The sequence below is a fragment of the Trichosurus vulpecula genome, chromosome 9, assembly GCF_011100635.1.
Source record: "Trichosurus vulpecula isolate mTriVul1 chromosome 9, mTriVul1.pri, whole genome shotgun sequence".
NCBI classification, from domain to species: Eukaryota; Metazoa; Chordata; class Mammalia; order Diprotodontia; family Phalangeridae; genus Trichosurus; species Trichosurus vulpecula.
The window spans coordinates 112,839,632-112,865,369 of record NC_050581.1 but is presented as its reverse complement, the minus strand read 5'-3'; the positions used below and the strand labels follow the sequence as shown (position 1 = coordinate 112,865,369).

The window sequence follows — 25,738 nt, the reverse complement described above, 5'->3', positions numbered from 1 at the left end:
TGAAATGACTGAACAACAGTATGCCAAGCTCTGTCTCAGGTGCTGGTGATATGAAGACAATGAATGAAACAATCTCTTCCTGCAATGCTAATGCCAAGTATGGAGCAAGGTAGAATGAGATGGAAGTAAAGAAGAAAGCCAGATTATGAAAATTTGAGTGGAAGAAGGATCACTTGGAGCTGAGATGAGGGAAAACATGGCACTAGAGCTTGACCTTGAAAACAATAAAAGATCTTCCACAGGTAGAGATGAAGATACAATTCCAGATATGAGGGATAGACTGTGGTTGGGTAAAGGAATTTACTAGAACCAGGAATGATAAGTGATCAGGTAGTCTGGAACCTAGAATATAGAAAAGTAGGTGGTGTGAAATAAGATAGAATGGAGACTGATCATAGAAGACTGGATTCAAATGTGTCCTGTACTATAATGGATTCTCTCATCATGTGTGGAAATACTGAAGTACTTGGCTTCTTCCCAAGTCAATCCCGCTACCCTGAATGGTGCAGGAAGCAGCTCCAGGTCATTTAAATAACCCCATCCAATTAACCAAAGAACAACTTGTAAGGTCTGAAAGAACAATTTGGGGAGATTTTAGGAGTAGGCCAAGAGGCCTCCTCATCAGTCTATGAAATTTATTCTAAATGTATTGAAGTTGAAGACGTTCTTGGAAAGTGCAAGGGGAAGTGTTTGTGATCACTGGGCAAGCTTCTGTAGGCTAAATGTCAAGCAGAACTGATGCACAGGGGAGCAATCCAGAGTGGGGTCTTTTGTTTGGCACCATGTTAGAGCTAGATCCAGGGAAGACCAAGAGAAGAGGAGCTCTGGACTATCTCTCACGGCTATAGTATTGGCTGCTGTTTTAGAGCTAGGGGAAAAGATGTTAAGTGCCATCCTGGTAGTTATCTTCAAAAAAGGGTTGACTATCTCCATCTGCTGGAGAATTGCTAGTAAAGCAATCCTGTACAGGACGGTAGAGAACACTGTTGGAAAGTTGTTACAGGCACTAATAATGAACACAAACACCATCACCATCAGTGCCACTACCACTACTACCATTTTACTGGGAGCTGCCACCAAAAAATCAAAATTTAAAAAAAAATCAAAACTAAAAAAAAGTCTCAGGTAGTTTGAAGAGGGCATATGCTGATGAAAAGAGGCTGCGTGTGCTCTTCTGGGAGGTCAGTGGGAGTCACTGAAGGGCTGGGCATTGTGGCACACCCCTATAGTCCTGGTACAGGGGAGCCTTGAGGCTGGCAGATCACTTGAGCTCTGGAGCTCTGAGCTGAAGCATATTAAGCTGTTGAGGTGTCACTACTAAGTTCAGCACCAGTATGGTAAGTGCCTGATAGTGGGGCCCACCAGGCTGTGGAGAGAGGGACAAATCAGTACAAGGAAGAAAAACTTCCATATCCATGAATGGTCAATGACCAATGAATGAATCTTTGTATTTCCAGTGTGTCTGAGATAGAGAGAGACAGTCTTAGAGACAGAGACAGACTACAGGATATTCCTGATCGGACCCCTACCTTGGGGCATTGGCTATAAGTTACCATGGCTTTGTAGGCTATGTGGCAGCCCTATGATGTTATTCATAGGCAGATGTCATTATTTCCTGTACACATGACATGAACCCTATTTGTTTCTGTGGCCTATGCACCAGAGTTGGCTTAGAATATCAGTGAGGAAGTGCATGATTGGAGAAGGGGGTGTAATGATTATGTGATGGAGTAAGTTACAGCAAACAGCCTAACAGCTGCATTGATATGTATGAAATAAGGAAAGGCCAGATCCTCCAAAGAGAATCTAATAAAGAACATGAACAAGACACACAGGATGAGAAGTCATGAATGTGCTACAGTTCAATTGAGTTGAACTAAGGAGGATATGTTCAAATCGATAACATCACAGATCTATTGTATTGACGTTTAAATAAATCTGTTCATTCTTTGAGCTTTGTGAGCCTTGGCCTGGTAAAGGGATATGGTGACAGCGCAATGAATTGTGTCAGATAGTGATGTCCTCAGATTATGGGGCGATGGGGAGTAAACAAGAGAAATGAGAACTCTCCCTACCTGTTTTACATATTTTGTACTTACCTTTAACTTACATACTCTTTTCTCTTTGTATAGAAAACCCCAGAAAATGCACACTTAGTGGTAATCAGTGTGTTGGCCAAGAGGAGAATAAAAAATACTGTCACCCTCGTCTCTGTTCTGAGTGCCACCCCCCTAGTACAAGCTCTCATTACCAGGTAGGGAAGTGGCCAGAGTGCAGGACTTGGAGCCCCAAGTTCTGAATCCTGAATCCCTAACTCTGTGACCCAGAGGGTGGCATTTAATCTCTAAGCCTCAGGCTCCTCAATAGCACCTATATCACAGGGTCGTTGAGTGAAGATGTAAACACTTTGCAACCCCTCAAACACTATAAAAATGCTAGCTGTTATTACCTCCTGGCTGTAGAATTGCTACAGTCAGCCTCCTAAATAGTCTCTTCCTGCTTCTACTCCACCCATCTCCGTTTCATCCTTCTTACAATCCTTCCAATTCATCCAGGGCTGTGTCTAATCATCCTGATCTGTATCTTGCCAGTGGACCTAGATGGCTCCAGAGGAGAAAGCGAGGCTGGTGACTTTGCACAGCCCTCCCTCACATAAATCCAATTCGCTTGCAAGTCACAGCATCACCTTCCTGATGTCACGGTCCTCTTCAAGAACAAAGGACAAATAACATCCTTCACACACTGCCAGGCTAATACTTCTCATGTATGGTGATAACATCACTCCTCTTCAAAAGCTGTCAGTGCATCCCTGTTATCTGCATATAATTCCAGTTCCTTAGCCTGGCGTTTGGGGCCCTCTGAAATCAGGTACCACACCACCCTTTCTGCTTTATCTCCCCCACCCATTCTATGCCCCAGACATACTGATCATTCTGTCTCTGCCAGTCTCACCATGTGCAATTCCTTAACATTCATTCGAGCTCCTCCATATGCCTTGAATGCGTTTCCCTTCCCTTCTTGGCCTCTTCATTCCTATCCATTTTTTTTAACTTAATTCAGCTGCCACCTCTGTTCTCCATGAAGCCTTCCTTAAACCCCTGCTCGATAGCCAGTGAATAGTAAATAATGACCTTCTAAGATCTCATATAGCACTCTGTTTTATACCTGGACTTACCATATAATATTAAGTATTATAGTAACCTGTATTGGTAGCTTTACCACCCTTGCTCACTAAGCTGAGCTCCAAGAAACTCCTAGAAGGAAGTTATATCTAGGTTTTGTATCTTTCCCAGTGCCTAGCCAACGCTTTGCACATACCAGACACCTACTAAATGGTGAATACCTGAGCACTCAGGGATGGTGGCAGTGGCAGAAAGGTAATTAGGGATTTGGAGGTAGCATATCTCTGAACTCAGGTGAAAAACAGGCACCAAGTGGGCAAGAGGTTTAGGGTGCTCCATTCTGAGCCTGAATTTAGAATCAAATTCGACTTACAAATCAATAGAGAATGAAGGTCTAAGTCAATAGCAATATTTCCCTAAACGTGTTCCAAGGAGCAGCTGCCAACCTAGGAAGCATAAAACCTAGGTTGGATTCTTCACGGCGTGTGCTGACGGATTAGAAGAGGGAAAAGATCAAGGAAACTATTGGAGGCTATTGCAATAGGCCAGAGCTGAAGTGATGAGGGCTTAAGCTAAGGGAAGGATAATGAGAGTGGAACGGGAAGGCTAGAAAGTAAAGAAGAAAAAAAATATATTCCACTTTCTATATCACTGGTCTCAGGAGGATCTCTCCTAGCATTTTTGCTCCAGTCTTTGATTAACAAGCTAGTTGCACCCATCTGAAAGAATTAGAGGGCAGGGGAAGAAACAGAAGTTGGCCCTGGGCATTAGGGTGTGACATTGTACCCTGAACAAAGAGAGAAGGCAGCCGTTGGCACGCAGCAGGAGTGATGTAACGAATAGAGCACAACGTCCAGAGACAAAGAATCTGGCTTTGAGTACCTCCTCAGGCACTTTCTAGCTGTGTATCCATGACTAAGTGACTTCACTTACTGAGCCCGTTTCCTCATTTTTCAAACCAAGATCCTACTAACTGTGAGGTCTTTCTCACATGGATGTTGTTAGCAGAAAACATAGCTAGAATTCAGAATTCAGAGCTATTAGTGTTATTAAGACATCTATTGCAAGGATCTGTTGATTCAGCCTCTGCAACATCTCTCAAAGCCTTCTTTTTTCTATTCAAATTAGGCTATCCCTACCATAGTACTAGTCCTAGTCACTTCTTGCTGAGGCTTTATGTCCTGGAGATCTCCCTTGGCTCCACTCCTGATTCTTCAGGCTTCTATAAATAACTATATGAAAAAACATCCCAACTAGCTAAAAATGAGAGAAGTCCAAATGAAGACAACTCTGAAGTTCTAACCCATGGTCATCAGATTGGCAGAGATAACAAAAACAGAAAATGACAGTTGTTAGAGGGAATGTGGAAGGACAGAGAAAATGAGGCACTGTTGGTTGGCCTGTGTATTGGTCCTTCCATTCTGGAAAGCAAAACTACACTAAATAAAAATCATGAGTATGCGTATCTTTGACGCAGCAATATCACTACTATCCATGTAGCCCAAAGAGGAAAAAGACCTTTATGTGGAAGGTGAAAGAAAGGAAACCCTCAAAGATGATTCTGAGATTAGAAGCAAAGCACCCACTTTGTTTCCATTTTTCTGCTACCACCTAAAGGACTGCCATGGATATTTTTGTATAGAGAGAGCTTTCTTTCTGTCTTTGACTTGCTTGGGTTATATTGCCAAGGGAGCTCTGGATCAAAAGGTACAAACAGTTCCCAAGTTGTTTTCCATAGTGATTTGACCAATTTCTTCTGTTTTCATTTATAACACGAATGTCAAGATTAATCCCGATCATTTCTTCCTGCATTGTGTCCACTAATTGTTTGCTAGATAAGGAATCTCACCTTAGAATTAAGTCAGACTAAGTTAATATTTGTAGAAGAGATAAAAAATAACTGTGCTTCTTGGCACCCTCTGTGCCGTTTTCTGCCTCCATCATTGAAGAAATAGAGCACTATAGGCACAGGACTAAGGGCCATTTTGTAATTTTTCTTTGTTTCATTGGTTTCCAAGGCCAAAATTCCATTATCAAGCAGCTTACCTTCTGGTACTAAACCTCTCTATACTGAATTAGACTGGTGCTCAGAAAACCTGTGTTATATATTGCCATAGTCATACATGAAGTCATTCAATCATGGTAGGATGTGCCAAAGTGTTCATGGCACCAATAGAGCCTCCACTGCACTTATTATGCATGTTATAATTAGCTCTGCCTGTGTATTCTGCTCTCCCTACCCCACCCCCACTGGATTGGGTACTCCTTGAGGGCAAGGACTGTCTTAGCTAAAGTCTCTATCTGCTCTGCTCACCATTGCTGCTTAAATGCTTATTGTAGTGATGCATGATTGCATGATGTTTTACAGGGGTTTGGATTGCTGGGGTCTAGGTTCTGAAGCCATCTTTTGATGACAATCATTTCAACATTCCCACCAACCTCTTCCCAGAAAGGAAGGTAGTTTCTAAAGTTTTCCTGTTCTACCCTGATGAGTTCATGACTAAATTTCCATCCTGTTGTAACTCCCTGTAGCAATCTTCACCTCCCTCAGTCCCACCTGGCAAGGGGCTGATCAGTAGTAAAGACATGATTGGAGTTGACTAGAGACTGGTCAACTTGCCTAAGTGTCCAGGTTTCATGATTTACTCTATTAATTGTTAAAATTAAATTTTATTAATATATTCGTTAATTATGTTGTTGATATTTATTATTGAGCACAATTCTGCCAGTTGCCCAGGTTAAAAAGTTAAATTATCAGGGCAGCTAGGTGGCACAGTGAGTAGAGCAGCAGCCCTGGAGTCAGGAGGACCTGAGTTCAAATGTGGCCTCAGACATTTGACACACTTACTAGCTGTGTGACCTTGGGCAAGTCACTTAACCCCAGTTGCCCTGCCCTCCCCCTGCAAAAAAAAAAAACAACTTGAATTGTCTTTTAAAAAACATCTTATCGATGCTGTTTTCCCCACTGTTGTTACTTTCCAATGGCTCTTCTGTCCTCCATAAAGCCTTCACTTGAAGAAAAGTACAGAGAAGCCAAACAAATTAATAAACTAGCTTCTTTTTAAATGAAGACTAACAAATCAGCAAAATGTCTGACACCACAAGCATTACTCTGCATCTTAGTCCATCACCTCTCTGCTGCCAAGAGCTGGGATGCAACCTTCACCACCAGTTCTCTGAAGCTGATTGGCCACTGAGCTGATGAGAGTTCTGCTGTCTTTCAGTGTTGTTTTCTCTCACATTATTGTGGTCGTTGTGTAAGTCGTTCTCCTGGTTCTGTTTACTTTGTTCTGCATCAGTTCATACAAGCCTTGCCAAGTTTCTCCAAATTCTCTATATTTGTTCATGTGAGCCAGTAATATTCCATGCATCCACATACCACATTTATTCAGCCATTCCCCTTTCACTGGGCACCTGCTTTGCTTCTAATCTCAGAGTCATCTTTGATAGTCTCTTTTCCCTCATCTGTCTCATGCTTTCATTTTCCAAGTCCTCTAGATTCTGTCTCCCTCCTCTCCATCTTCTCTCTACTTAGAAGGCTCTCATCCAGGTTCAGGCCCTCATTGCTTCTCCCCTGGACTATCTCTAAAACCTCTTAACTAGTGGTCCTGCTTTCAGTTTCTCCCCCTTCAATCCATCTTTTATATGATACCTAATGTAGCATATATGTATGGTCCTAATATGTAGGTCTAACTATGTCATTCTCCTTTGTGGTACTGTGGAAAGAGCATTGACAGAGTCAGAGGATCGGCGTTCATATTCAACATTTAAACTCCCTGGGCCTCAGTTTCCTCATCTGTAAGATGAAAGGGTTAGCGAGGTGGTTTCTGAGGTCCCTTTCTGCTCTAGATTTTTAATTCTGTGATCCAAAATCCTCCCTGAACACCTTCACCTTTCTCTCCAGGGCTTATCCAAGCTGAAGGTTTGCCTAGTTTGCTGCTGGCCCTGGGCTTGCCTCTTTACTGCCTTTGTATTTAGATTTAATTTCTCCTTCCTTTCTCCCTCTTGTGCTGGGAGATCAAGTGGGAGGTTTGCAAGTGTTTATTTGCAGTCTAAGCCACCGTCCCCAACAACTAGATCATATGCTCCTTGAGGGCTAAGCCTGTGTTACATTTATGTTTATTCCCAGTCCCAGACTATCCCCTAGAATGGACAGAGCCCTGTATTTGGAGTCAGAGAACTGGGTTCAAATCCCCCCTTACTGCCTGTTTGACCTTGTTGGACGTTGGGCAAAGGCACTTAACTTTTCTTGAAGTGGAGTGGCCAGGGTATCATCCATACATTCCCTCACGGTCACACCTGTTCTCAGTTTTCATGTCTATAAGATGGGGGGTATTGGATTATGATTATTTCTAAGGTCCCTTGTAGCTTCAAGTCTGTGACCCTATAAATGACATATGTGATGAATGAAAAATCTAAGAGATATAATTTCTGGGTGTGTGGGACAGCTGATGACTTTACCCAAAATGAAAATCAGAGACTTCTCAAGGTAGAAAGTAGAAAGGAATTTTATTACAATCCTGCGGGAAAGAGCAACTCACACCAAGAGTTCTCTCAGTGTCAGAGATCACTAAGCACAGAAAATACAGATTCTTTTATAGGTCCTAACTGTACAATCTGGAACATGATAAATCTACCCCAGTGAAAATGACAAAGAACAAAAGGTGTGGTTATCTTGATAAGCATGTGTGGCACAGATTTATGAATTAAAGAATTAAAGCAGAGGCATCTCAAGGTGAAAGTAGAAAGGAAATTTTATTACAATCCCAGGGGAAAGGGCAACTCAGGCACCAAGAGCACCAGTGTCAGAGTGCACCAGACACAGAAAATTCAAGTGTTTTTATAGGTCCCTAACTGCAATTCCCCCTCCCAACCTCCTTCCTTTCGGCTTGAAAACGCAAGCTCTGAGGGCACATTCTGGATGCAATAAATCTACCCTGGTGACAATGACAAAGAACAAATGCTATTGGACAAGCAGTAACACACCATTCTCACATCTTAAGTGATAAATCTACCTCAGTGACAATGACAATGAACAAATGGTTTGGTTATCTGTGACAAGCAGATTGTTGGTTGTTGGTTACCTCATCTTCACATCTGTGGCAAACTAACCTTTCCCACCACCCTTGCTTCTGCAACGGATGCCGTCCATCACCCTTACATCTGTGACAGATATCCCCCAGCACCCTTACGTTTATCTCCCATCATTCTTACACCTAACTGGTCTTTCTGACCAGGTCTTACATGGCTACATTGCACCTGGCTTTCCGGCTTTTCATCCATTTCTCTTCCGGGAGCCCCTTGCCCTTCCTATTTTTATTCTTGGAGGATTCCACAGTTACTAACTTGTCTTCCCACGATCACTAACTTGTCTTACAGAAAAACTAAAGTAGAAAGCTGAAGTTTAGATTTCATGAGAGGCCTTACTATCTTACTTATTCCTATTTATTCAATTTGTCCTTTTTATGAGAGGTCTTCTTCACTCGTTCCACTCAAGCAGATGTGGTTATTTTTGACAAGCCTCATTTTCCCCGTAATTCTTGCATCTGTGACACATGACAAGCCTAGTCTTCCCACCATTCTTACATCTAGCTAGCTTTCTGACCATTTTGCATCTGGCCTTCTGGCCATTGGTCGTTCTCTCATGCATCTGTTCTTCTCTCTTTCAGGCCCCTCACTTTTAGGTAAACTTGCGGATGTAAGCATCCTGTGCCCCTATTCTCATTCCCAGAGGATCCCACAGTCACTAACTTGTCTTCCCATGGTCACTAACTTGTCTTACAGAAAAACTGAGCAGAAAGTTGAGATTTAGATTTTATGAGAGGTTTTTCACTATCCCACTCATTTAGATTTCATAATAGGTCTTCACTATCCCACTCATGGGTAATTGATAACCAATTTATTAATTATGGCTATGGATTGAGGTCAGTGGTTTTCTCTCATAAACCAAAGACAGGCCTGCTGAATGTTTATATACAGTTGGAAGAGTAGGTAGTCCCAACAGGAGGAAATAAACCCTGATTGGCCAACAAATAATGAAAGAACATTATAATGAGGGGTGTGCCCACTCTAATGAGGGGCTGCATAGATGACTCTGACTCTGCCACTCTTGGATGAAGAGACTCAGCCATATTACTCCACCTCCACCTCAGGCAATCAATAGGAGGAATCCACCTCCACCTAATCATTAAACAATAAATAATGATGGGATAAGAATTTCACCCAGATGAGATACTCTAGGCAGGTTCTTTAGGCTGGGTCAGAAATGCCCCTGAGAGGCTGGACTTTGAATGAGGAAATAGGGAAAAAAAACCTTGGATTCTCCTATATTAATGAGTCATTAACAATAATTTCTCTCATGAACAAGTTTTCTATTTGTATCAAGAAAGGGAGTTTCCAGAATGGGACCCTCATATACCAATGAAATCATAGATCTGGACTGGTCCCCCTCCCCCACATAAATATGTATGTATAACAATAAAAAGAGTTAACATTTACATGGCATTTTAAGGTTTCCAAAGCACTTTACATACATTATCTCACTTTATTCTCACACGAACCCTTAGGAGGCAGCTGCTACTAGTATCACCCCCATTTCACAGATGGGGAAACTGTGGCAGACAGAGGCTATGTTTTGTGTTGATCATTAATGGTCCACATGGCTAATAAGACTCTGAGGCAGGATCCTAGCTGAAGTCTTCCTGACTCTTAAGTAGAGCCACCTATGTGTAAACATACAAACGGTAAAGGATATGCCTATGACGGCATTCCTGTTTATGTTGTTGTACACCAGAAGATTCACTTTTCTAATGAATTTGCAGGAACTGTGGCATGCTCCCGTCTCCCAAATGAGTATGCACCATGCCTTTTTACAGCATTTATTTTGCCTTGTTTTATACTGCTAGACAGTGGTCACACTGTCCTTTGCCAATGTCTTTGCCTCCTGTGGAGATGATTCATTAGCTTGACACATCTAACATGTATTAAGGTGGAATACATTTTTTATTCAATAGGGGATATAGGGTATGGAGGTAAGGCTACACAATCAATTATATGAAAAAGACCTGAGGGTTTTAGTGAACTTCAAACTAAATGAGTGAGCAGGGTCATGGGGCAGGAAAAAAAAAAGCTCATGGTATTTTTTTGGGCTATACTGAGAGAAGTACTGGGTCAGGAAAGAGACAGGAGATAATTCCCCTGTGGTCATCTCCTGGTCAGACCCTCTCTGGAATATCATGTTCAGTCCTGGTCATCACATTCTAAAAAGGACACTGATAAGCAGAAGCCTGTCCAGAGGAGGGAGACCATAATGGTGAGGGGACTGGAGACCAGGTCATATGAGAGTCACTTGGTGTGTTGGTAAGCAAAATGGGCTCTTAGGACTCAGTTCAACCAAGTGCCCTTGAAGAGTTTGGCTTTTGTTAATTCAGTGTATTTCACTGAGTCTTACTAGGTGCTAAGCCCTAGGCCCAAACCCCTATTAGATGTAAAACCTATGTGGATGTGGATTGGTGACTAAGGTGGGGCCCAAGGTGGGGCTAACTGAGGGGAGGTGCTAACTCCAGAGCCAATCATAGAAGCCTAAGTTCTGGTCATTCAGATGACATTTGATGACGTCTGAAATGCTTTAAGAAGAGAAGACAGAGCCATTTGTGCAGGGCTCTCACTCTTGATGGCGTGCTGATGCGTGATGTGCAGACTCCATGCGAAGACTCCGGGCAGCTGCAGCTAAGAGCCCTCTAGCTTGTAAACCTAGATGCTGGGACTTTGTTAAACTCTGGTAACTATGTTTTGGGATTTGAATCAGACAAGGTCTGTCTGTGGATGTTTGTAATTTGTTTGTATTTTGCTCTGAAGTTCAGGGTGCTGACTTTTTCCCCTGAACTAAGTCAGTGATATTTGTATGCTGAATTAAAGTAAGCTTGTCAACCCCTTAACATTGCTTTCCTTAGTAAAGCAGATCAAAAGAACCTGGGCTTTGGTAGCATGCTTGTTGTTGGGCTTGTGTTGGTTTTTCACCCCCTCAACAGCTGCTAGCCAGATTGTTGCAAGACTTGGGAGAACTGGGACAGGAAAACAGGGAAGAAGAATCCATAAAGGGAAGCTGGATGAGCACCTGCCTGTTTAGCTTGGGGAAAAGAAGACTTAGGGGGAAGAATAATAAACTGTGTTCAAGTAGTTAGAGGATAGACACAGAGAAGTGATTAGGCACCCACACAAAATCAGATCTAAAGAAATGGAAAAATATCAGTTGCTCATGGGTGCTAATATGATAAAAATGACAGTTCTACCTGAATTAATTCACTTATTCAGTGCCATAGCAATCAAACTACCAAAAATTATATTATAAAGCTAGAAAAAATAATAACAAAATTCATCTGGAAGAACAAAATCTCAAGGATGTCAAGGGGAATTAATGAAAATAATTACAAAGGCAGATGGCCTAGCCATACCAGATCTCAAATTATATTATACAGCAACAAGCATCAACCATATTTGGGACTGGCTAAGAAATGGAAAGGTAGATCAGTGGAACAGATTAGGTACAGAAGACACAGTAGTAAATGACTGTAGTAATCCATTATTTGATAAACCCAAAGACTCCAGCTTCTGGGATAAGAACTCAGTATTTGACAAAACTACAGGGGAAACTGGAAAATAGTATAGTAGAAACTAGGCATAGACCAACATCTCACATTGTGTACCAAGATAAAGTCAAAATGGGTACATGATTTAAACATAAAGAGTGATACCATAAGCAAATTAGGAGAACAAGGAATAGTTTGCCTGTCAGATCTATGGAGATAGGAAGAATTTATGACCAAACGAGATAGAGAATATTATGAAATGTAAAATGGATAATTTTGATTACATTAAATTAAAAAGGTTTTGCACAAAGCCAATGCAGCCAAGATTAGAAGGAAATTAGAAAGCTGGCAAACAATTTTTACAGCCAGTATCTTTGATAAAGGCCTTATTTTTTTGTTTGTTTGTTTTTGGAGGGGGAAGGCAGGGCAATTGGGGTTAAGTGACTTGCCCAAGGTCACATAGCTAGTGAGTGTGTCAAGCATCTGAGGTTGGATTTGAACTCAGGTCCTCCTGACTCCAGGGCCAGTGCTCTACTCACTGTGCCACCTAGCTGCCCCAGCCTCATTTTAAAATATTCAGAGAACTGAGTCAAATTTATATAGGAATGCAAGTAATTCCACAATTGATAAATGGTCAAAGGATATGAACAGGCATTTTTCAGATGAAGAAATCAAAGCTATCTATACTCATATGAAAATATGAAAAATGCTCTAAGACATTATTTATTAGAAAAATGCCAATTAAAACAACTCTAAGGTACCACTTCACACCTATCAGATTGGCTAATATGACAAAAAAGGAAAATGACAAATGTTGGAGAAGATGGGGGAAAATTAGGACACTAATGCATTGTTGGTGGAGTTGTGAACTGATCCAACCATTCTGGAGAGCAATTTGAAACTGTGCCCAAAGGACTATAAAACTGTTCATACCCTTTGATCTAGCAGTACCACTACTAGGTCTGTATCACAAAGCGATCGATCATAGGAAAGGGAAAAGGACCCACATGTACAAAAATATTTATAGCAACTCTTTGTGGTTGCAAAGAATTCGAAATTGAGGTGATGCCCATCAGTTGGGGAATGGCTGAACCAGTTGTTGTATATGTATTTAATAAAATACCATTGGGCTATAAAAAATGATGAGCATGTAGATTTCAGAAAAACCTGGAAAGACTTACATGACCTATGCTGCATAAAGTGAGCACAACCAGGAGAACATTGTACATAGTAACAGCAACATTGTGTGATGACCAACTTTGGTAGACTTAGCTCTTCTCAGCAATACTGATCCACAACAGTTCCAAAAGACTCATGGCAGAAAATGCTATCCACATCCAGAGAAAGAACTATGGAGTCTGAATGCAGATTGAAGCATACTATTTTCACTTTTTTGTTGTTTTTTCATGGTTTTTCCATTTTGTTCTGATTCTTGTTTCACAACATGACTAAGGTGAAATTTGTTTAATATGATTGCACCTGTATAACCTATATCAGATTGCTTGCCATCTTGGGGTTGGGGTGTGGGAGGGAGGGAGGAAAATTTGGAACTCAAAATCTTGTAAAAAAATGAATATCAAAAACTATCTTTATATGTAATTGGAAAAATGAAATACTATTTACAAAAGAAAGAAAGAAAGACAACAGGAAAGAAAGAAAGCAATTAGGCATGCCCTGGTTGGTTCCAGAGAGCAGAACTAGGAGCAGTGAGAGGCAGATTTTTCTTAGTGTCAAGAATTCCTAACAATGAGAGTTGTCCAAAATGGAATAGTTTCTTTTGGAAGTAGTAGTTTTCCCCCTTGAACACTGAAGGCCTTCCACCCCCTTCTTAATATATATATACATGTGTGTTATGTATTTTTAACTTTTTTTTCATTTTGAGTTTCAAATTCTCTTCCTCCCACACTCCCCTACCCACTGAGAAGGCAAGCAATATGATATTAATTATACTTGTGAAATCATGCAAAATATATTTCCATATTAACCATATTGCAAAAAAAAGCAAAAATTAATTGAGAAAACTATACTTTGATTTACCCACGGAATTCATCAGTTCTCCCTCTGCAGGTGGATAGCATTTTTCATCATGGATCCTTTGGAATTGTCTTGGATTATTGTCTTGAGCAGAGCAGCTAAGTGTTTGACTGTTGGTCATTATGACAATATTGCTGTCACTGTGTTCAGTACTCTCCTGGTTCAGCCCACTTCCCCTTGTATAAGTTCATATAAATCTCAGGATTTTCTGAAACCATCCCCCTCATCATTTCTTAATAGCACAATAGTACTCCACCACAGCCTTAAGCCACAACTTGTTTAGGCATTCCTCAATTGATAGTTACCCATCTCACCAGTTGTCCTGACTTCTATCTTGCCACTGGACTCTGATGACTCTGGAAGACAGAGTGAGGCTGATGACTTTGCACAGCTCTGCCTCACTGAAATCCCATTCACCTGCAAGTCAAGCCATCACCCTCCTGATGTCATTGGTCATCTTTGAGAATGAAGGACCACAAGGTATCCACTCAATTTCCAGTTCTTTGCCACCACAAAAAGCATGGCTACGTTGTTGGACCAACAGGTCCTTTTCCATTTCCTTTGATCTCCTTGTGGTACAGACTTAGTAGTGGTATTGGTGGGTCAAAGGATATGCACAGTTTGATAGACCTTTGGACTTAGTTCCAAATTGCTCTCCAGAATGGCTGGATCAGTTCACAGTTCAGAGTTGTTTTAATTGGCATTTCTCAGATCAGTAGTGATTTAGAGCACTTTTTGGTTAATATTAACCCCCTTCCTTCATTCCTTCCTCTCTCAGTGTCTTCCTTCCTCTGTGCTTCCCTCCTCCTGCCTCTTCCCATATATTTTGTTTTTCTCTCTTTGTCTATCTCCCTCAAAGCTTGTGAGAGAATGCTGAAGTTCCATTTTGACTGAGCAGGGTGCAGGAGTCATCGTCCTCACCTGTGTAATGGGAGAAATATCTCCTCTTTGAGCTCACATGATTGATAACTGTTGCTATCTATATTTCTGTATCTATCTATGTGTATTTCTATATCTAACTATCTCTTTATCTATATTTACCACAATGCAGAAATGATGGTGGTAAAAACCTAGGTTTTATCATTATGCTCATGCATAGGTTCAGGCCTCAGAGGAAATCTGAACAATTATGAGAATTTTGACAAAGCTTCTAATAGGAAAAATTGCTTCAAAGTGACAGAGAAATAATTCATTTCCATATTGATTCCTCATTGGCAATAAAAGTGATCCTGGGCAAGTCACCTAACCTTGTCTGCCTCAGCTTCCTCTCTGTAAAATGAGCTAGAGAAGGAAATGGCAAACCACTCCACCATCTTTGCCAAATAACCTCCCCAAAAGAGAAAACAGCAAGAAAATAGCAGCTTCACAGCTCCATGTTGTTTCTTCTTTAGTCCCTTCACATCTGGAGATCTCTGACGAATCAGATTTGGAATAAGCTTAAAAGCAGACCTCCTCAATGACCTCCAATCCCTCATGCACCCAGAAAGCTTCTTTCCTTTATTTAAGCTCCCTCTCCACTGGGTTGATCCTGCTAGTTAGGATAATGAATGGAGGTACTAGTCCTAGTGTCTGCTGAGTCCCCACCCAGAGCTCACCTTCTCTGAATTTCTGTCTTTCTCTACCTCCTTTTAATTTTAACATGTATTAGGGGCATGTTAATCATTGTCCATAATGGCTGACACTTATCTGACCTTGTTGCCTATAATGACTGAGGCATGGAGACCACCATTCATTGGGATCATTCCAAAGACATCAAACCCCTACAAGACCAGTGCAGGGATGTAGAGTCATCAGAACATGAGAGAAGGCTCAGACAGGATTGTTGCAGGGAAGGAGTATTTATAGTGGTGTCCAGTCTGAGACATGGGAAGAAACTTCTGACAGAGCCTACTTGCTGGTGGCCAAGAATAAGCTAAAGGAGCTCAGAAATAGAGATGACCTTCTCCTGTGACCAGGATGACTGATTGCCAAATAGAGCAAGATCAGGTCAGGTCAACAAGCATTTACTAAGTACATACTACAGGCCAGGCATAAGGAAGAGGTTCCACAATGCTGAGTCTATAATGGCATCCCTGAAGTCAGGAGTCCCAACGACATCTTGTGATGATTCTGGTTCTTACAATTTAAATGATTATGCTCAAGAGTAATCCAATGATTCTGAGGCTGGCTACTGGGACCAGGCTGAGCAGAGATGGGAAGGACAATGGCTAACTCCTTCATTGCCCCATAATTTGTACAAAGGAGAGAGAGCTGTCCCTTTCCTATGTGAGTTTCCCTGGAAGTTGTGACTTCCCATGAATGCTTGGAGAAGGCTGAACCCATAATGTGTAATATTAGGGGATAGTGGGGGCCCAAGGGCTGAGAATGGTTCTGTTAGCTGTTTATTTTCTTGTGAGAGTTACTTTGCTATACTCTCAATTAAATTTCCAGCCATTTCATTTGTGGTTCTGGCAAAGTCTTTGAATAGAGAGCATACATAGAAATAGAGACTTGATTCTATTTGTAAATTAGGATGACCTAAAACCATACCATTTAGCCCAGTTGGACTGATGGTAATTGAGTATGAGAGAAGATGCTGGTTTTCTATGCATCACGGTTTCTAAAGGAATTAAATTAAATAATACAGTTACTGTATTTTTGGCCACCACTGTACTAAGGATATGGGCACTTTGAGATGGGTAAGTAGGCCTGTGTCGGGAGGCAGGGGAGGGAGGGAAGTATGGGTTGTAGAAATAGACAAGATCTAGGTAAACTCAAAACACTGTCTTGGAAATGTTTGGACTGACTTCATATGTATACTGAGGATTGTAATTCTGGTTGTCAAGGGATGGAAGAAGGGAGAGAATTTGGACGGACAATTGTGTAAAAATCTTTTTAACTCTCTGTGGTTAAAAACAGCCTGAGCAGAACTTCTGAGACATGGCAGGACTGTGGATGACACATTGGTAAAAAACATCTCAGACTGACTTAAGGGCAAAAACCATAGACCTTGGCCCTTAAAGAGCAACTAGACCAAAATGTAGCTTCCAGGTAGGAGTTTCTTTTTCTTCTGGCTGTCTCACAAGGCAGCCAGCCTGGACAACTCTTTCCACTAGCTGATAATTCTTCCTTTCTCAAGGTCTGCAGGCACAGACCGCATAGCCATTCATCAGCTGTGTGTAGTAGGGATTTGTTTGGGGAATGAGCTGCCTAGATGGCCAATGAGGTTCCTTCCAATGCTGAGCTTCTCTCTTCATTCCTCCGTGGCTGACAGCATCATCACTTTCTTGAGTGATGGCAGCAAGTCTCTCTAGAGTCTTCCAATTGTCTTGTGAGAGGGACTCTCCTGGTGCCCCTGGGATAATTCCATGTTTATTGCCTCCTACTGACCCAGGGCCTTTCCTCAGCCTCCAAACACACTGGGGGTACTAGAGGAGGGGAAATGAGAGAAACAGAAGAAAGGAAAGGAATGCAATATTTATGCAGCACCAATCAGTGACGGGCACTGTGCTTAGCACATTACCAATAATAATCTCATTTAATCCTCAAAACAGACCTACAGGGGAGGTGCTGCTATTCTGTCCATTTTACAATCGAGGAAAGTGAAGCCAATAGAAGTGAAGTGACCTACCCAGGGTCACACAGGTATTTGAACTCAAGTTCAAGTGGACTTGAACTCAGATTTCCCTGACTCTAGGCCCAGTGCCCTGTGCATTGGGCCATATCAGACAGCCCTTAGGTCACATGGCCTGGCCAAATGTGGCAGGGGTGATCCTGTGCTTTGGTGCTGAGTCCCCTGACCCTCACCCTGGAAGGCAACCTCACTTCCTCATGGCTCCTCTCTCTTAAAGGCCAGAGTGGTTGCTGGAGATGGAACCCAGGGCCAAAGTTGAGGCTACTTGTCTGGTCTGGCCCCCTCCTAGAGAAATACTAACTTTCATGAAAGAGGGTAAACACTCAGGCTCCTTCCCCAACTGACCTGAGGCTGCTAGGTTCCTCCTTTGGCCCTGATATTAGCACATCTGTGGATAGGAAAGTATCTCACAATCTTAGCTTCCTTCATACCCTCCCTGTGCCTGCCCTACAACAGACTGAAATCCGGTGGAGAGGCCCAGATGATAGACAAGGAAAAGGACCCCTGTTGCACAACAGAACAGAGAAGAGAGGACATAAAAGGAATTGGCTGAGGGTCAGCAAGCCCGAGGAAGGAGAATGGAGCTGCTCGGGAGGCTGCTGCTGTTGGTTGGTATGGCTGCTCTACTTCCTGCACAAGTTTGGCCTCAGCCCTCCCTAAGCTATGAGAAGGCCCTCTCTGCAGGCATTTACTTCTACAACCAGGTACACGGGAGGGACAATGCATTCCGGATATGGCAAGTCCACTCTCCTCCATCTGGTCAGGTGAGAGCTCCCTCTGCCCTCTTCCCCTAGGGTAAAACCCAGACTGACCTCATTCTTCTTCATCTCTCCCTTTTCCGTTAAAATCCATTCTAATGCCTTGATTGGGAAAGGCTAGCTTTGAAGACCAAGAGCTAGAGTCATCCTAGTTCCCACTTTAGAGATGAGGAAAGTCAGACTCAGAGAGAAGATGGGGTTTGCCCAGGTTCCCACAGATAGCAAGTGTCTGAAGCTGGAAGCCAAGTCTTCCTGACTCCTTGTGCTGCAGTCTATCCACTGTCTCATGTTGTCCATGCTGCCTGTTGGCCAGACTGGAGTTGGAGAGAGGTCATGATAAAGATGTCCATTTGGGATTGATGCCCATAGAAATGACCATTGAAACCACGGGCATAAATGCAATTGCCAAGGGAGAGGTTATAGAAAGAGAAGAGGAGAGGGTCTGTACGGAACCTTCAGAGAGAAGCATAAATAGAGGGCAGGAGGAAGAGCAGGAGCCACTGGAGGAGGTTAAGAAGGAAAGAAGGATGCAAGAGCATGGAAGAAATCCTCACCACACTCTCACAAGACCTTCCCTGCTGGGCATCACTCCTCTGCAGATGAGGAAACAGGCCCAGAATCATGAAGCAACCTCCTCCAAGTCACACAAGTAATGACTGGCAGAGGGGGCTCCCTTCCCTCTTTCTAGGGCTCTGTTGTCTCTTCCACTCCATAGGAAATGGTTGTTCCCATTGGCCCAATGCCTTGAAGACAATGGAGGTAATGATACCTTCTGAATTCAGGACAGGACCAGGACCCTAGTCTTCTATTCACTTCCCTTAACCAGCCCCCTGCCATGTAGCTTTAACTTGTCTTTTCAGCCTTCCCAAGAGCAAACCCAGAAGCTTCTGAGTTTTACCTTGAAGGAAACTGTGTGCCCAATGATTGAGGAGCTCCCCCTGGACCAGTGTGATTTTAAAACAGATGGGGTAAGCAGTTTGTGGGTCAGGATGGGCCTGAAGACAGAAGGGCTGGGGTGGGAGAGTTCTCACTGGAGTCTATGTGTCCTCTAGACATATAGCCTTGCATCAATGCAGGGCTCGGTGACCTAGAATCTCAGTTTACCTTGAAACCCTTGCAGGTAGGTAGCATAGCAGGTATATTCCCATTTAACCCATGGAGAAGCAAAAGGTCCAAAGGAAGTGATCTCCACATAAGGACACAGCCTGCTGGTTCTGAAGCCAGGAATAAGATCCAGGTGTCCTGGGTCCAAGCTTAAGCACTGTCTCAGAGCAGCTGGGAGGTGCAGTACATAGCACATAGTTCAGTAGATAGGAAATAGTGCAGTAGATAGAGCATACTGGGCCTGAAGTCAGGAAGACCTGAATTCCAATGGGACCTTAGACCCTTATTAGGCTGTGTGACTTTGGGCAAGTCATTTAACCTCTGTTTGCCTGAGTTTACGCAATCATAAAATGGGGATCATAACAGCACCTGCCTCCCAGAGTTACAATGAGAGTCAAACAAGGAACTATTTGTAAAGCATTAGCACAGTGCCTGGCACATGGTAAGCACTTCATAATGCTTATTTCCTCCCTTGCTCTCTTGCCCTGGAGGAGACTCAGCGTGGCATTAGGACATAACTGCACTTCTGGCTCTCACAGACCTAAACCTGACAAGGGTTCCTGACAAGATGAGCAAATTGGACTTTTCTCAATGTTTCCTCCCTTTATGTCTTCCTTTTTGCTCTTGTGAGAAACAGAGGAAGGAGTTATGTTTCCACAAGAGTGACAGGTCCACACTCCCAGCCTTGTAGGAAAGATCACAGGATGTAACTCGTTCCAACCAGACCTGTGACCTCTAACCAAGCTTCTGATGGTGTGATGCTTAACAAGCTCCTTAATATTAACTCCCACCCCCTCCAGGGTGAAGCAAGCTAAGTTGAAGCCACATGCAATGCATGACAAGGGAGGAGGAGCACATCTAGGAGACGTACATGGAATAGACAATTCAGGAAGTTGTATCCCACCAATGGGGAACAGGTGAGGGACTTCATGGTTGAGAATTAAAAAGCTGGCTGCAGCCAGTGCTTGGGGTGCCTCCTTATGGGTAACCAGATCTTTTGTGGTCACTTGCAAGAAAATGATAGATAAAAATAATTTTTCCTGGATTCATTAAAAGCCATGTGGAATTTTTAGTAAGACAATTGTTTCTTACACTCTCTTTCTCTCTTTTTCTTTCCTTTGTTCCTTCTCCTTCTCTTTCTCCACCTTCTCCTTCACTACCTTCTCTTCCTTGTCCGCCTTTTCCTCCTTCTCCTCCTCTTCCTTCTCTTTCTCCTCCTTCTCCTTCTTCATCTTGATCTTTATCTTCTTCTCTGTCTCTCTGTGACTGTCTCCCTGTCTCACTCTCAGCTGATGAAAGAATGTCAAGGTTCGGTATCCAATGAGCAGGACATTGTTGCCATCATCCTCACCTGTGACCCAGTGGACCCAGAGGTGAGCTTTCTGCTCTCCCCTCACTCTCTGCCCCACCCTCTCATATTTTATCCTTCAGGGTTGATCCTGTTAACTAGAGGGGTGGAGTAGGGGATGGGGGATAGAGGAACTGGTATAGGAAGATTTGATCCTACCCTCCCTGCCCTGGCCTGTGGCTTCTATCACTTGAGCAGGAGAGACACCTGAGGGAGGGCTGGCCATAGCAGGGCCACCACAGGACACAGCCAGGCTGCTATGGGAGACTGCTATGGGCTTTCCAGCCCCTGTAGCTACCTTAAAGGTTTGTACCTCTTCTGGATAGCCTCACCCTGGAGGAGAGTTTGCATTTTAACTTAAATTAGAAAATGTATCCTCCCACCACATCCCAGCTGTCCCTATGCACTCTGGGAGTCTTAGACCTGAAGACCTAGCCACCATTGCATTGACCAGTACCGTTGTCTGAGTTAGACCATCTCCTTTCTCTGTAGCCTCTTCGCTTCAAAAGAAAACGTTGCCTATGGAGGAGGACATGCAACCCTCATCGCGTCTTAGGAGGCATAAGGAGACACTCCCAATGGGCCAAGTGAATGTATCTTAACGTGACCTGCTATATCCCTGGTACACCTACCATATGCCCCCTCCCTGGCATTATTTATCTTATTTTCCATTTCCCTATCCCAGCAAAGCACACATATGAGTAATGGGGACTGGCCCATGGGCGAAACACCTCAGAAGGTTTCTTCCCATGTTGAAAGGGCCTGGGGAACGTGTTTCCTGGAGGTTTTGATGACTTGTGATGTAAATGACTTAGAGTGTCTATGGAGGTGTTTAGACATATTGTTATTGCTTGTGGACTGCTGAGTCATGTGGTTCAGAGGAGCTTTTGTGACTGGCTATGCATCTGGAGCTGGGAATGTCTTCCAAAGGCCTTAGCCTCTGCCATTTTTCTTCAGCCTCTCTCTCTTGATTAAGCTTAGATATATCACTCCCAGTGGGACTCCTCATTCAATCTGACTGGTATATCGTAACCTGTATCACTGCTCTGATTTCTGTTTGCTATCTGATTGGATAAAAGAGCTTATTTCATGTTCATTATTTGTGATGGTCTTTGTGTAACTAGAATTTGGTGGGAATGGAGTGAAGTCTTTGGAAATAAGCTTGGGAGACTTCTTCCTCTTTAATGGGTGGCTTGAACCCAAGAAAAAAAATTTATTCCGGCTTAGCATTATTTGGAGGGGCATGGGATAGATAAGGTGTGACTCTAGGATAGTACCCCTCTCTAAAGAGAGCAAAGCCTCTAGCCTCATGGCCCCTTCTCCTTCTCTCCTCTAGGCAGGAATGAAAGTTACTCTTTGAAGGGTGGGCAAGTCATTTAACCTCTGTTTGCCCGAGTTTCCTCAATTATTAAATGGGGATCATAACAGCACCTGCCTACATACCAAGCCTATACACATAGACACATAAACATTGCATATGCATGCATCCGTATATGTTTATCTGCATATGGTGTATATGTGCATTCATATACATTTATCGATTTATATATAAAATATGGTAGTTCTTATAGAAAACAAACTTTCCTAAATGTTGGCCCTTTATTTCTGGCCCCAGTTGGGTGGGCATTTTTGCAGGGTTGGCTAGGAAGGGAGGAATGATGACAACAGACTAGACACATGCAGACCCAAAGAATTGAATGGCAGCAGTCCCAGATGACCTCCTCAGAGATTTTGGGTTGTCACAGGGATAGGGAACACACAATGATATAAAGGTGTGCAGAGGCAATGTGAAAAGCATATTGATCTGAAGATGACAGACAGGTCAGAAAATGCCAAGCTCTCCAGATTTCCCCCACTAACCAGATAAACTGGCACTTCAGGGTAAACACAGAGGAGTTAAAAGTAAAGAAGTGGGGCCGAACAGTTGTCCCCCTGGGACAACCAGAGAAGATCCAAAGGTTTGTTTCCTGTGAAGAGTAAACACCTCCAGGCTAGTTTTTCTGAAATGGCAAGTGGGAAGCCCAGGGTCCTGCTGGGTTGGGAGGTGGCCTCAGCCCCAGCCACAGGAACTTTCACCTCCAGGACAGTGAGGAGAGTTGGGTGTCTGATCTGGGGAAGACTGAGGGAACCTCTGCTGATAAGGAAGTCCTGACCAAGCTGTGCTGCAGCGATGCAGCCCTGCGTAAGATGCCAGATGCCTGCCTGCTGAGTGCAGAAACAGTGGGGTAGGATGCTGCTGGCTGTGGACACTTTCAAGAGGCTGGAGGTCTTGGTTTCTGTTCCTGACAGAGAGGAGAACTGAAAGAGAATATGAGGCCAGAGGCACCAACCTCCAAATCCCAGGACTAGAATTGATTACAAAAAATAAGCTGCTATAACTTTTAAAAAAATTTAAAATGAGCAGGCAAAAGGGAAAGATTTTAAACATAGGAAATTACTGTTAGAATAGAGAAGTCTGGGCTTCATCTTCAGAGGAGGATACTGAAGCAAAGAAAGCTTCCCCTACCCTAAAGAGTAACCTCAAATGGTCACCTGCCCAAAAATAATTCATAGAAGAACTCAAAAAAAGACTTTAAAAGTCAAATGAGAGACATTGAGGAAAAATTTTTTAAAATAAGAACAATCTAAAAACCCAAGAAGATTATGGAAAGAAAGTCAACCAATTAGAAAAGGAGATCCAGAATCTTAAGAGAGAAAACGACTCCTTGAAAATTAGAATTGAGCAAAGAGGAAGTCAGAAAATTCATAAGAGTCTAAGAAATAGTAAAACAAAATATAAAGAATGAACAAATAGAAGAGTATCCAAAAAATCTCTTAAGAAAAACAACTGACTTGCAGAGCAACTCAAGAAGAGAAAATATAAGAAAGATCAGACTACCTAAAAGCTACAATCAAAAAAAGAATCTTAAAACAATGATAGAAGAAATAAATGAAATTGTCATGAATCGTTAGAGTAATAGGGGAGAATAGAAATACAAAAAATCCACCAAACACCACCTGAGAGATTCTACGAGGAAAACCTACAGGAATATCATAGTCAAATTCTTAAAAAAAGATAAAATATCAAAAGCAATAAGAAAAAAATTAAATGTGGTAGGGCCACAATTAGAATCACACAAAACCTAGCAGTGGCGACACTAAAAGACCACAGGTCTTGTAACACTATATATCGAAAAGCAAAAGAACTGGGTGGGGCTGTGGCCAAAAATATCATCCTCAGAAAAGTTAAGGATAATCCTGAAGGGAAAAAAGAAATTAACATTTAATGAATTGTCAGACTTTTAAGGTTTTGTTAAAAAAAAAAAAACAAATAAACCTGAACTTAATAGAAGATTTGGCATACAAGAGCCAAGAGAAATAGAAGGTACATATGAAAGACTAATTACAAGGGACTCAATAAGGACAGACTGTTCACTTTTTATCCGAGGAAATGTAAAACATATGTCTAGGAGTGTTATTAGTAATTGGGTATTTGTAAGAAAGATTGGGGCAGACCTGAGTATGATATGACTTTAAAAAGTAAAACCATTTAGGAACAGGTAAAAAGAATCATTATCTTATATAAATGAGGGGCAAGAGGAAGAAGTGACACAGAGGAATTAGGTGGGAGAGCAGGCCTGGTAGTTCTGGAAACCTACTTTCATTGGGAATAGGTTTAAGAGGGAACAAGACATCTATATCTAGAAGGGTATAAAAGTCTTCTAAATTCAGAAAGAAATAAAAGGCTGAGGATAGGCAGGTGGGAGAGGATAAGGGAAGGATTTTTAGCTTTAACCCCAGACATTTTCTTGAATTATGTGACTTATCCTTATCTTATGAGTATATACCATGTTGTAGGATGTAAATGGCAAATTGGACACAGAGATCTGGGGTTGTAATTTCAGTCGACACTTTGAGAGCTATCTGATATGTTGTATTTACAATCTATTCAGGAAGTTCCTCTACTTGTATAATGGTCCTAAAAAGTGAAATAACACAGGCTTGCCAAGTCTGCTAAAATAACATATGCAAATTTCAAGAGATAATTAACCACTGCACCCTGTATTTTCTATAAATACAACTTTTTCAGCTCTACTCAGGGCCATTCTGTTTTGGGTTGAACCCCGAATGGCCACCGGCTAATAAATTCTCCATTTAAAACTTATACTCTGTGGTGTGTGTCACTCGCTCTCAGTACTACATTTGGAGGCCCCAGCGTGATGAGGTGATATTTTGTGTTATCGCCCTGGAGACACACACAGGATTCTGGACCTCAGCAGGGAGTCCCTGCTCTTGATTCACCTTCTCTCACTTCGGAGGGCCAGCACCTTTCCTAGGACTCTGATGTTGGGGTAAGGTTGTGGAGTTCGGGCTTTCTGCTGACTTGTCCCTTTTTGGCCTATGGAGAATTCTGGTTTTCAGACCTCTAGAGGTAAGATTTCTGTTCTGGGCTAGCCATCTGGTCTCTGTTAACACGCTAACCTGGATGCGGGCACGTGTGCAGACGCTGTGTCCCACCGTGGGTGTGAGAAAGATTGAAGGCCTCAGTTTAACCCTAAAGAGGAAATCTGGTTTATTTTTTTCTTTCCTCTGAGGGGACTTGGTTTAGCTTTCAGTTCGACTCACACATTTGGTTCTGTTCTGTGTTCTGTACGTTCTGAATTTGTCTGTTTCCGTGTGTCTGTGTCTAAAACATGTGAAATGTCTATGTTTTGGTAAAATCTTAAATGCAGGCAGCCAGAGATTTTGGGCCGCAACTAGGGAAACAAAAACTCTTATCCTTGTGCTCCCTTGTCTGGTCAACTTGGAATTACAACGGAAATAGGGCTAACACTTTTTAGCAGATTCTGGGATTTAATCATTAAAAAGTTTGGAAACTGATTAGTTGGATTTTGGGAGAGAGAACTCCTGAAACTGTAAAATCACTCCAAAAGCTCAGTATTGCTGAAACACTTCCTCCCAATGAATGCCTTCTGCCTGAAAAGCCTGTTTATCCGTGAATATGGAATCTGGTTAAAGTTTTCAGTCGGACTCTCGTGTTTGTCTTTGTCCCTGGTCACTTATTCACTCCCTCCCCAAAGTTAAGAGGGAATCTTTTCCCTTAGATTTAAGTACAGAAGGTTTTTAAGGAGTGAGCAAAAGGTGATGTTTACTTGAGTTACAATCATTGGGATCTTTCACCATTGTTGTCC

General features: G+C 42.5%; 1 protein-coding gene across 1 annotated transcript; it reads left to right on the top strand.

Annotated features, from left to right (window-relative positions):
• Positions 1 to 17,935: 17,935 nt before the first annotated feature.
• Positions 17,936 to 22,796, top strand: LOC118832210 (cathelicidin-related peptide Bf-CRAMP-like). Its single transcript, XM_036739611.1, has 5 exons — positions 17,936 to 18,121; positions 18,976 to 19,083; positions 20,509 to 20,592; positions 21,060 to 21,116; positions 22,650 to 22,796. Exons 1-5 carry the CDS (start codon positions 17,936 to 17,938, stop codon positions 22,794 to 22,796), a joined length of 582 nt encoding a protein of 193 aa, XP_036595506.1.
• Positions 22,797 to 25,738: the final 2,942 nt, after the last annotated feature.